Genomic DNA, 12,199 nt, shown 5'->3' on the forward strand with positions numbered 1-12,199 from the left:
ACGTGTACACGGTGAAAAAATAGATATATATTTAATAAAATAATAAATAAAACTACATTCCAATGTTTTCTTTTATTTTTTTATTATAATTTTTTACCTTCGTGACCTTACCGAAAAAACCTAAAAAGAGTATGAATCCTTGCAGTCACGAAAGCTTCAAATCTAGAATTGTGTACACGGTGCTCGAAGTTTCCATCGTGAGGACTTTAGAACATTTTTAGCAACTAAACTTGACGCGTGACGTCACACCGTCGCTGACCGCGCCGACCAATCGCGTGCGAGCAAATTACCGGTGACGTCACAGTATATAAGGGCGAGAGCTTTCCCGCCCTTTTTATATTCTGATTACTGTTCGTCGCCTCGTGTTTATCCGCAAGCCTCCGTAGTTATCTTTTTTAATTTTAATTTTCTTCTCCCGTCACGGTGCCCCCCCCCACCTCTCCGCTCTTGCCCTGCATGGCGGCGATGCGGTGCACGCGGCTTGGAGCGCTGTGCGCGGCTCTGCGACCTCTGCGGCCTTGGGCCTTCGGCCGCCACATGGAGTTGCTGCCGCCTCTGACGCCACCTCCGCGGCAGCAGAAGCAGCAGAGGCAGCTTCACGCTACGGGCTCGGCAGAGAGGGCCCACGCGGGCAACGTGGCCGTGGTGAGAAGCCGAGGCGGCCCGAGTTGGATTTCCCGCTCACGGTCAAACACGTCTAGGTCGACTCGGCCTCAAATGAGTACCTGGTGAGGTGTGTAGAACATCGACACTGGGGAGACAAAGGCGGTCGGGCGTGGTACTGGCTGGCCACCGAACCACGCCGGTGCCGTGCTAACAGAGCACTTGCCCCAACAGTCTTGTTTAAGGCTATACATGGGGTTTTGTTAGCTTATCATTGTGTATGTTGAACTTCTTTCGCACCGTACGTAGCCGACCGTGCTAATTGTTCAACAGAAGTTCAACACAGTACATGCTGTATAAGTCTGTGCTGATGTTGCAGAAACGCATGGGTTGTCCGTGCAGTTACAGTGACCACGGTGCCAGAGGTGTGCAGTAATGTAATGGTGTCGTAGTTGTAGTGTCTGTGCAGTTACATGTATACAGTGCACCGATAGAGTAGAGAATACTGTTTACTACGTTATCTTCGTAGTGTCAGTACTGCATGGTACAATAGCGTTGTTATAGTACAATAGCGTTGTTATAGTACAATAGCGTTGTGCAGCAGGAATATTCAAGTCACCAGTAACAGTGCATTAATGTTGGGTACAATGGTGCGTTCACGATGCATTGCACATTGCAAGCTTGCTGCAGTTCTAACCCGGGTCTCTCTCGAAACGGGGGTTATCGTCTTCGTGAAACATCAACGCGTACAAGGGTCAGGAACCCACTTGGAGGTGGGGTGAGGATATCTTTTGGACATCGCAACACTTGGACAATGTTTTAGAGCTCATTTGCGTTTGTCACCTGAAAGGGGAGTCACCTTGAAGTGACAGAAGAAGTGAGCTGTGTTTATTGATGTTTGGTCCGGTAAAAGTAAAGTACCCCATGCTCCTCCCAGAATCAACCATTTAGATGATTAAACAATGCACACATGTCATCATTTGTTTTCTGGATTTCTCTGAAAAAAGAAGACGTTTTTCATAGCCTCTTATTTGGTTATGAGAAAAAAAGACGAATTGCATTGTGTATTCTGTATTGAGCATTGCAATAACAGCAATTATTGTAGTGCACAAATGCTGTGTTTAATTTAACGGGGTACTGAATCGACCATGCAATAGTGTGTACATTACAAGTGTGTATATACCTGCATTGTAAATATATAAAATGTAAATTCTTTGCCACGTGTGCAATGTCACCCGAGTTCGACACTGTACCCTGTTATTTTTGGTTTGCGCCGCCCGCATATTCTGAAGGTCACTTACAGTACTGCGTTATGGGCGAGGAAAACATTGACTTATCTCATGTGAAAGTGATTAGCAAAGGTTTTACAAGCTTTCTTATGGCTTTGTAAACCTATAGCATGTGCGTAATGCAGCATACAACGTAATGCATGACAACTCTTGTGCCTATGGCTTGTTTTTATTGTGGCAGAATGTCGTGCTATTGCTACAGTACAGTTATTTGTCAGTTATATACAGGGTGGTGTATAGAAACCAAATTATTTGAAATGAGTTAGATCTTGAAAGCTGTTTAGCAGTACAGCAATATATTTGTTTGCACCGCGCTCAACAGTATGGTGAAATAACCCAAATTATGTGGCTAAGCACTCATCCAGCACTGATTTGACAATAGGTCTGTACATACAAAGAGCTATCAACCTTGCTATGTAGCTTATAATATGGGTTAACATGCATGTACATTCACAGGTGCATATATAGTAATGACAAGTAACACCTGATATAACTAATATGTTAATATGATCGGTCAGACAATTTTCACACTTGTATTTGCCATTATAACACCTGTAACCAAACATACCATAGGTAAACCAAACACTCACCTTGATAAGAAAGGCGTAACAGGAAATTTGCAGCAACCTGTCATCTCACGCGTTCCTGTGATGTGATAATCCACCTCGCACCTGCACACAAGTGGATATCATCTCCTCAATGAAAGTACTCTGGGACACGTTTCATTCATTGAGTGCCAACATGTCATTTTTGCCCAACAGACAGCATTCCTTCTCACCACGTGGCCTGCCCAAGCCTACATAACAGTTTTGACGATTCATTAACCCACTTATGTTCTATACAACATTTATTTCTCTCTCTGTGCCTTTTATCTCTATTCGAAAGATGCATCCCTCCATGCTTTTTTGCCCATTTTTCAGTTTTCGTTCTACATACACCGTTTTGAGCAGCAACATGGGAGTGGTGGCGCAGTAATTAACAAATTGGACGATGAACCTGGTGATCCCAGTTTGATTCCTGGCCACAGCTAACATGAGTTGCGAGTGACATCTGAACCTGTGCTTGCTCTCCCAACCCTTGACCAGCCCACATTGACCACCGTGGTGAAGTATGGTAAAACAAACAAGCCCGATATGGCATTGGGAGGCCTTCAGCAGTGCATTGATGACATAGGATTGAAATTTAACGAGACAGTACTGTAATTGATTAAATGTAGATAATCATTTGGTTACAGATTTTAAGCCCTCCATTGCTGTATTTATGGCATAAAGTGCAGGAATCATTGTATGCAATGCATGTGTGTTATCTCTTACATCCAGGTACTGTCTGGGGCAGGTGTATATGATGGAACAGAGCTTCTTGAAGCAGCCTCGTAAGTGTTATTACATAGGATGAATCGTGGTCATTGAAAAGATTAATCAATTAAAATTGATTCTTGTGATACATTATTTCAATCGCGTTTGTAAGAACACTATTCGCACAAACTCTTAAGTCACTAGATGTTCTACTTGCACCACAATGGCAAAAAATATGTAGATTCTTGGATAAAATGGCTACCTCAAGTTGTGCCAGCTCATCAAATCACTTATGCAAGCCACTTAATCACTTTTGGAGGAACAAACGATGAATGTACAGCAATGTTTACACCTCTTTTTGTTTTAAAGACAGCTGTTCATTTCCATTTCTTACTCTCACGCGCATTGTAATCTAAAACAAAATCTGACATCCATTCCTCCGAGTGTCAATGCACAGCACCACTCCCCAGCCTTTAGCTTGCGTTCAAAGTTGGTTGTCGAACATGTACACTTGTACCTGCCAAGCAATCTATGAAGACCAGTGTTTTCTGTTCCACAGTGTGCTGATCCACCTGAGCCGTGGAGGGGCTAAGGTGGAGATGTTTGCTCCAAATGTCTCTCAGATGCACGTGGTGGATCATAGCAAGGGGGAGCCTGCCATTGGAGAGACGAGGTGTGTAAGGAGTAGTGTCGGTGTGATAATGACGCTAAATGGTTCACCGCTTGCCAACCCTTAACAGTACGAGACTTTTCTCAATAAGCACAACTGTATGGTAGCAATGCAATGATGCGTATAATGATCAGAATTTATTTATTATGCTCACAATACGTGCATCGTTTTGTACATGTAATAATGGTATCTTAAATATCCACCAAATGACATGTAAATGATATACTTGTGAAAGGAACGGAACTAGACAATACAATTAGAAAAACTATATAAATGACACTGAACACAAGAATTCAAATTTGATTCTGCTCACAAAATGTAGACTGGCACTAATTCATGACCACAATGTGTTAAATTTCGATTTAAAGCTTTCGTGACTGCAGGGATTCATCTTCTTGGTTCTTTCGGTAAAGTCACGTGACTTTACCGAAAGAACCAAGAACACAATGTGTTACTGTACCTGTAATTTCTAAATATCAGTCAAATGTAAAAATAAATGTTGACATTATTTACTACCTTTCAAAGTGTTTCTTTCTCAAACCATTTTGGCCATTCTTCACTTAATAGCCACATATTTATCAAACCTGAGGTTATGATAGGAAATATTGTAAAAGGTATAAATATTAGTTGGGTCTACGAAGATTAATTGTGATCTTTCCCCATGAATTGATTGCATGGTGTGATGAGCGGTAACTGTTGTATGCCTGGCAGGAATGTGCTTGTGGAGTCTGCACGGATTGCTCGTGGAAAAGTCAGTGACCTCGCCAAGCTGAATGCTAGCACCTTTGATGCGATCATCTTTCCCGGCGGCTTTGGAGTGGCCAAAAATCTGTGAGTATTGTTACGTGACAGTCATATTTTTAGAAGAGGTTTACTGTGACTTTTTTTCCCAGAGGGTCCAGCGGCAAGGTGTGTGGTCAATTTCTCTTTAAGAATTTGATACATTCATCAATAAAAGACACCTTAAAGGGAAATATATATTATAGGCAATATTTCGGGTAAATGGCTCTTCTTGCAATCAGTTTGGATTGAGATTTTTGCAGCCTTAAGTAGGGCCCCCTGACTGATTCCAAAGTGTGACTGTTGTTTTTTCGTGGTCGACTTAGCAGTGAAAGGAAGTGTCACTTGGTTGTCTGAATGCTTCCTGTCTATAGAGATATGTTCACCATATAACCACTGAGTCCCCTTTGCCGATGGTTTTATCACAATGTCATCGCTTGCCTTGAGAGTTCTGAGGGCACCTCGGGAGGGTACCTGAGAACTGGTGAGGTTGGATGTGGCCTTATTTTGGCGGTTCTAATTTTCCAGACTGATTGACTGACGTCAAACAGAAATGAATCAATCCAGTGTGACTTTATATTTCAGAGATTTTAATTAATCCATCTGCTGATGGGCTTAGTCTGAGTTTGGGTCGGGTTTGTGGAAATCGGCTTTCAGCTGGAGGCAGTGAAAATAACACCCAGTGTCTTTGAGGACTGTAAATTGATCTGTCACATAAAGTGGAAGGGACAAATCCCAGACTTTTAATGTTCTGCTGGTGACCACTGCAGGTTTAAGTCAGGGATGGTGATTTCTAGATTTCTGCTGTGATTGCTTGATGGCAACACAGTGGTGTTCCTCTTAAAGGAGTGTTTTCACATGGAAGGAAACTAGATTAGCCAGTGATAACTGGATCTTTTCAAATACCAGCTTTTTTTCTAAATTTGTCAAATAGATTCATAAAACTGGATCTTTTACTTAGTAACCCTCAGCCATCACCCCAACATTGTATAACACGTGTATTGGTATGCTGTGCTCGCGTAACCTGCATGTGAAATTCAGCCTTGTGTGAGGCTTGCCATGAGTTAGTGCTCTGAGATGAAAATGTGATGTGAGATCGAAGTTACTGAGGTCAGAGGGAAGTGAATTAGGTATTCCTGTGTTACACTTTCATATTAACACTAGCAGTAGTACCCGGCGTTGCCCGGGTGAAAAATATATTTCTTAATAACCTTACATATATACACACCCTCACCACTCACCACTCACCATTCACCCTCACCACTCTCCCTCACCACTCTCCCTCACCACTCATCCTCACCACTCACACCCTCACCAATCACCACTCACCCTCAACACTCACCCTCACCATTCACCCTCACCATTCACCCTCACCACTCTCCCTCACCACTCACACCCTCACCACTCTCCCTCACCACTCTCCCTCACCACTCATCCTCACCAATCACACCCTCACCAATCACCACTCACCCTCAACACTCACCCTCACCACTCACCACTCACCCTCACCATTGACCCTGACCACTCTCCCTCACCACTCTCCCTCACCACTCATCCTCACCACTCATCCTCACCAATCACACCGTCACCACTCACCACTCACCCTCAACACTCACCGTCACCACTCACCCTCACCATTCACCCTCACCACTCTCCCTCACCACTCATCCTCACCAATGACACGCTCACCAATCACCACTCACCCTCAACACTCACCCTCAACACTCACCCTCACCACTCACCACTCACCCTCACCATTCACCCTCACCACTCTCCCTCACCACTCTCCCTCACCACTCTCCCTCACGACTCATCCTCACCAATCACACCCTCACCACTCACCCTCAACACTCACCCTCACCACTCACCCTCACCACTCACCCTCACCACTCACCCTCACCACTCAACCTCCCCTCACCACTCACAATCGCCACTCACAACCGCCCTCACCATTATATTTTTGCCCCAGTCAACGCCGGATATTTCCCATTCGTAGCAGTTTATATCAACTCTATAAGCAACTTATATTAAACAGGAAGCGCGATCCTAAAGTAATTTACAACCTTCGATTAGTCCTTTGTGCGATTCAAAGAATCGATTCCTGGCATGTTGGGGGTTTACATTTTGAATGATAGAGTTTCATTGTTATTTTATTTATTTATTTTTTCAGGAATTTTTAATTACATTTTTGCCCCGGTCAACGCCGGATATTTCCCGTTCGTAGCAGTTTATATCGACTTTAAGCAACTTATAGTTAACGGGAATCGTCCGAATCTAAAGGAATCTACAACCTTCGATTCCTTTGCGCGATTCAGAGAATCGATTCTTGGCGCGTGGGGTTTAAAAGTAATTACACAGTTGTTTTTTCATTGGTATGTAATGTTTGAAAGTTTTCATAAGATTTTAAATGTATTTTCCCCCCGGGCAACGCTGGGTATATCGAGTTTATAGCACAAATGCGTGCGCATATTTTTAACGGGAATTAAAAATGGCGTCCACCCGGCAGCGAATGCGTCGCTACCCGTTGCCAGGGGCAACCGCCGTCCAATGAAACTGCGTATGGTCCGGCGACACACAGACACACACACAGACAGACAGATTTGCGATTTTATATATATAGATGATTGTTTGTTCATTTAGTAGGAGCATGAAAATAGTGTACCCTGAAGTAGCAACTTTGCACAATCACTGAGGGTCACCCATGTAAATTTCCTTGCTTTTAAACAACTGTGTTCCTGACTGTTCTAAGTTTGACAATCCTGACCACGTCTTTCCTCAATATCCAGGTCAACGTTTGCTGAAAAGGGTAGCGACTGCAAAGTGAATGCTGATGTGGAGAGGGTGCTGAAGGAGTTCCATGGGTCCAAGAAACCAATTGGGTGAGTGCATTTAAGGCCACTCCATCCACACAAGTTAAGACAGCACTTTAGCTGCATCACATTGTCTGCATTCTTGTTGCCTATGTTTGACATCGGCACGTGTGTGTGTGTATCGAAATCAGCGATGTCGTAGTTAGTTCACTACACTACAAACTCGGCAATGTGAGTTTTATTCCTGGCTAAAGCTCACATCAGTGACAATTGATCCCAAGACTGGTTATGGACCTCTGCTAGGTCAACTCAACCTTGCACGAGTACCTGGTGTGGTGTATAAACATCAACACTGAGGAGGAGACAAAGGCGGCTGGGCGTGGTGCGATCCACAATATTTCCGGCCCTAATCCGTGTTTGCCCACAGCACTTGCCATAAGTCTGAAGGCTACGCGTGGCATCTTTGTTCATCCACCAGGCTCTGCTGCATTGCTCCAGTGCTGGCGGCGCGCGTGCTGCCTGGTGTGGAGGTGAGCGTTGGGCAGGAGAGCGACAAGGGTGGGAAGTGGCCCCACCACGCTGCTGCCGGTGCTGTCAAGACCATGGGGGCGAAGCATGTGGAAAAAAATGTCACCATATCCTTTTGTTTATTGTAACGTCCAAAGAAAAATGGTGTGTCTACTCACTGATAGCTAAATATTTTCCTCTTCCGCACCGAGGTGTGCATCTACATAACGGGAATTTTTTTATTTTCTTTTTGCTGCTTTTGACCAATTCACCCAGAATGCACTTAACCTTGTTAGGCGTTGGAAGCTAAGCAGGCTTTGAGCTTGGATGGGTGAACCGTAATGCACATCAGGTAATCATTGGCTGTTGGGACCGTGGTGGGCAGCATAGGGAAGTGCAGCAAAATACACAGTTGTACTGCTGTGCTCGTACATCTTCTGCTCCTTGCCCACCCCACAACCCACGCGGACCAGCATGGTCATACTCTTAGGTTTTTTCGGTAAAGTCACGTAGGTAAAAATTTCAATTAATAAAAGTAAAATAAAAATCACGACGTTTCGGAGGCAACACAAGCTTCCGTCTTCAGGTGGAACCGTCACAGCACGATTGCTGTGACGGTTCCACGATTGCTGTATCTTGATAGAGCAATCGTGCTGTGACGGTTCCACCTGAAGACGGAAGCTTGTGTTGCCTCCTAAACGTCGTATCAAGATACAGCAATCGTGCTGTGACGGTTCCACCTGAAGATGGAAGCTTGTGTTGCCTCCGAAACGTCGTGATTTTTATTTTACTTTTGTTAATTTTAATTTTTACCTACGTGACTTTACCGAAAAAACCTAAGAGTATGAATCCTTGCAGTCACGAATGCTTCAAATCTAGAATCAGCATGGTCATGTATGTTTAAATAGCACCCACAACTTGCATGGGGTGAAGAGGTCCTCATCCAGCAGTGAATTGTCAGTGCTGTTAATTCTAGATTTGAAGCTTTCGTGACTGCAAGGATTCATACTCTTTGGTTTTTTCGGTAAAGTCACGTAGGTTAAAAAGAAAACAAAGAAATTAAATCACGACGTTTATTCTGAAGACGGAAGCTTGTGTTGCCTCCGAAACGTCGTGATTTCATTTATTTGTTTTCTTTTTTTAACCTACGTGACTTTACCGGAAAAACCAAAGAGTAGTGCTGTTCATGTACGTGGCCGTTGGAGCTTCTTGGCTTCAATTGTGGCATTCATTTTTATGCACCAAGGTATTTGTATCCCAGGTCTTGCCTTACAAGAGAAACATCTGTCTCAGTGGGCGCTCGCCTTATTATAAGCAGAGTGAATGCATGAACGTGTGAATTTTCTTTACCTTGACTTGCCATCCTCACGAGGTCCACGTGGACACCAAGAACAAGGTGGTGACGACGCCGGCGTTCATGTGCGAGACCGACTACCATCACATCTTCGATGGCATCGGGGCCATGGTGCAGGCAGTGCTGAACCTCGCCAAGAAGTGAAATCTGTCGTAGGCATCGATTCCAAAAGTATTGTTGTGAAACGTAGCTCTTGACATTTTGTAGATGCGTGGAGTATGATTTGTACTCCAGCATTGGATGTTTTTGTCGGGGGTTTTTTGCACTACAGCATACCAAGGCTGGATAATGTTGCAAATTGAAAGTTAATTGTTCGTCAACATATCCTGTTTTGCTCTAGCACTGGTTAATGGATATCGAGTGTGGTTGTCCAAACACTTGAGAAACTGAAAACGGAGTGGAAGAATGACAAACTACGAGCCTGGCCATTCAGTCTTCCAGTCACTGTTGGGGGTGGGGCGAGTGCATTCTTATCTATTTTACAGGCTGTATGGTACCATGGATGTGATGCCACACAGAGCTCTTATAATGACAGACTCTACAAGCTGCGATTAAATGAACCATGGGGAACAAGAGTTTGAGATCCATAGCATATGTCATTAGACGAATTGTTGATCATTTTTATCCACATTTGCTATTGGATACGTCACAGCCAGTTAATGAATGTTTCAAATTATCAGCTGTCTTCATGCTGACTGGTAACAATTAAAGACGTAGCATTTTTCCAAGTGCATTTGCATTACTATAAGCACATGAGCCTATAATTGTATAATTAAGTATATTTTACATGTTCCTCCAGATATATAAATGTACTCTGCATCCAGATGTTTAATCTGCAGATGCAGTATTTGAATGGAAAATAAAGTATGAATTTTACTTAAAAGTTATAATATAAAAAAAAATGTACTAAGGACATTTTGTAATGTTAATTTTATTTTACTAAATAAATTAAACTGAAATATTTAAAAATTCTGATGCAATGTACACCAATACTAAAATGTTATAGTTACACGTGTTAAACTTGCTGTGAATGTATAATGTATTTAATAAAAGCAAGCAGTTGCACTCTAAATGGTTTGTCTTAATCTTTGCATGACATTGCAGATGATGAGAGCAGGACATAACGCATTTGAAATATTTAAACGTTCCCCAGTAACAGTCTGTCCTGTAGTGAGTCCTGGCTATTGATTTACAAACTTAGATGGTAACAAGTTAAAGAGGTGCTTTTTAAACACCGAGTACGTTTTTTAACCCATCTCCATTTACTTTATAAACTATGATCCGTGAGACCTGAACCTCATTCCCCAGCTGCCATCTGCTAAAATGATGTGAAATCTGAACCACCCGGAGCCTCACTTTACCAACCCGTACTGCCCAGGTGGTGAAACGTAAAAAAATAACCCCAAGATTGACACAATGAGGGGAGAAAGTTCAGCAGTGGGTTAATGTACATTCGTATAAAAAAGCAGACTGACATGATTAAAGTACGCTGCAAAAAGCCCTGCAACAATGCATCAGCAACATGCCTTCTGGCTAATCTGATACCTCGGCTTCTTGCACTTTTGTATACTGAAAATGACTTATGCTCTCAATGCCTTTAAAGAAAGCAATGCTCTCAATGCCTTTAAAGAAAGCAATGGCTTCTAGCAACAAACCCCATCATCACTCGCACAAGAGGAGGTGCTCTCATTCCAGGCAGCTCATTGGAGGGCACACGGACAACTCCCCTCCCAACACCCATGCCACCCACCAACACTGCAGCAACTCCAGACACATCCTGGAGGGGGGAAACCCGGAGAAAATTCCACGCGACGACGGGGAGAGAGAGAGAGACGCAAACTGCAAAATATTCAGCCGTCGGGGGTTGGGATCGAACCCACGACCTCCTGTTTACTTGACGAGAGAGTTAACGTCTCGCCACCGTGGTGCCCCAACTATACACCACCGACCGTGCACATGACTGAGAAGTATGCACGCGTGGGAAGAGAGACGCGCAGTGCTTATAATACGCACCGGGGGGGGTCAGACATTTGTGACGAGGGGAGGGGGGGTGAGAAATGTGACGTCCCATCAAAATGCGCAACTTTAACTATAAAATTGTTATAATACTAATTGTTATAACACTCCTACAACATCAGTGTGCAGCGCCACATTAAATACGCACTACAATGACAATAGTTTAAAGCGATTTTATTTTCAAAATGAAATATGGGTTTTTTTGGGGGGGGGGGGGGGCAGAGCTTTGTGACGTCATATTTGAGGGGGGGGGGGGTCTGACTTTTTGTGACGCCGTGTGACGAGGGGGGGGGGGGTCAAAAATCTTACAAAATCGCATTTATGGACGGCCCCAAAGGGCATCTCGCTCACTCGAAACCTGTAACCTGCCCTCGGCGAAACTCGCGGGTTCTGAAGATCCCTGTGGATCCCTAGGTGATCCCTAGGTGATCCACAGGGTTCTGAAGATCCCTGTGGATCCCTAGGTGATCCACGGACTCCCCTCCAACCTGACACACCTACGCCAGAGTATTATGGATGATATTGGTCTCCAGAGCCCACGTCGTTCTGTCACACGGCAGCATTTCCCTCCGCGGCGGGGTGGACGGGAAAGTGCTGCCCCCTACTGGGGGTTCAAGAGGTCATCCACATTTCGATTTAAAGCTTTCGTGACTGCAGGGATTCATCTTCTTGGTTCTTTCGGTAAAGTCACGTAGAATGGAAATAATAAAATAATAATAAAACATAATAAAATAATTCTCACGACGTTTCCCCCCTCCATCCCAGCTTAAATAGTCGCTCCAAGCCTGGAGTGTGTCATTCAGACTCTGTCTACTCGACAGACCTGCTCTCCACCTGAGGACGGCTGCTTGCGTTGTGGCCGAAACGTCGTGAGA

General features: G+C 44.0%; 1 protein-coding gene across 2 annotated transcripts; it reads left to right on the plus strand.

Annotated features, from left to right (window-relative positions):
* The first annotated feature begins 315 nt into the window (after positions 1-315).
* On the plus strand, positions 316-10,380 carry LOC144729432 (ES1 protein homolog, mitochondrial-like). 2 transcript variants are annotated; one of them, XM_078609714.1, is made up of 7 exons: positions 316-645; positions 3,212-3,264; positions 3,747-3,860; positions 4,569-4,688; positions 7,424-7,516; positions 7,926-8,081; positions 9,323-10,380. In XM_078609714.1, exons 1-7 carry the CDS (start codon positions 457-459, stop codon positions 9,450-9,452), a joined length of 855 nt encoding a protein of 284 aa, XP_078465840.1. In that variant the 5' UTR covers positions 316-456; the 3' UTR covers positions 9,453-10,380. The 2 variants fall into 2 exon arrangements, with proteins under 2 accessions (XP_078465840.1, XP_078465841.1); XM_078609715.1 differs by lacking the exon at positions 316-645 and adding an exon at positions 652-733.
* Positions 10,381-12,199: the final 1,819 nt, after the last annotated feature.

Source organism: Lampetra planeri, chromosome 32, assembly GCF_965212315.1.
Source record: "Lampetra planeri chromosome 32, kcLamPlan1.2.h2, whole genome shotgun sequence".
Taxonomy (NCBI): Eukaryota; Metazoa; Chordata; class Hyperoartia; order Petromyzontiformes; family Petromyzontidae; genus Lampetra; species Lampetra planeri.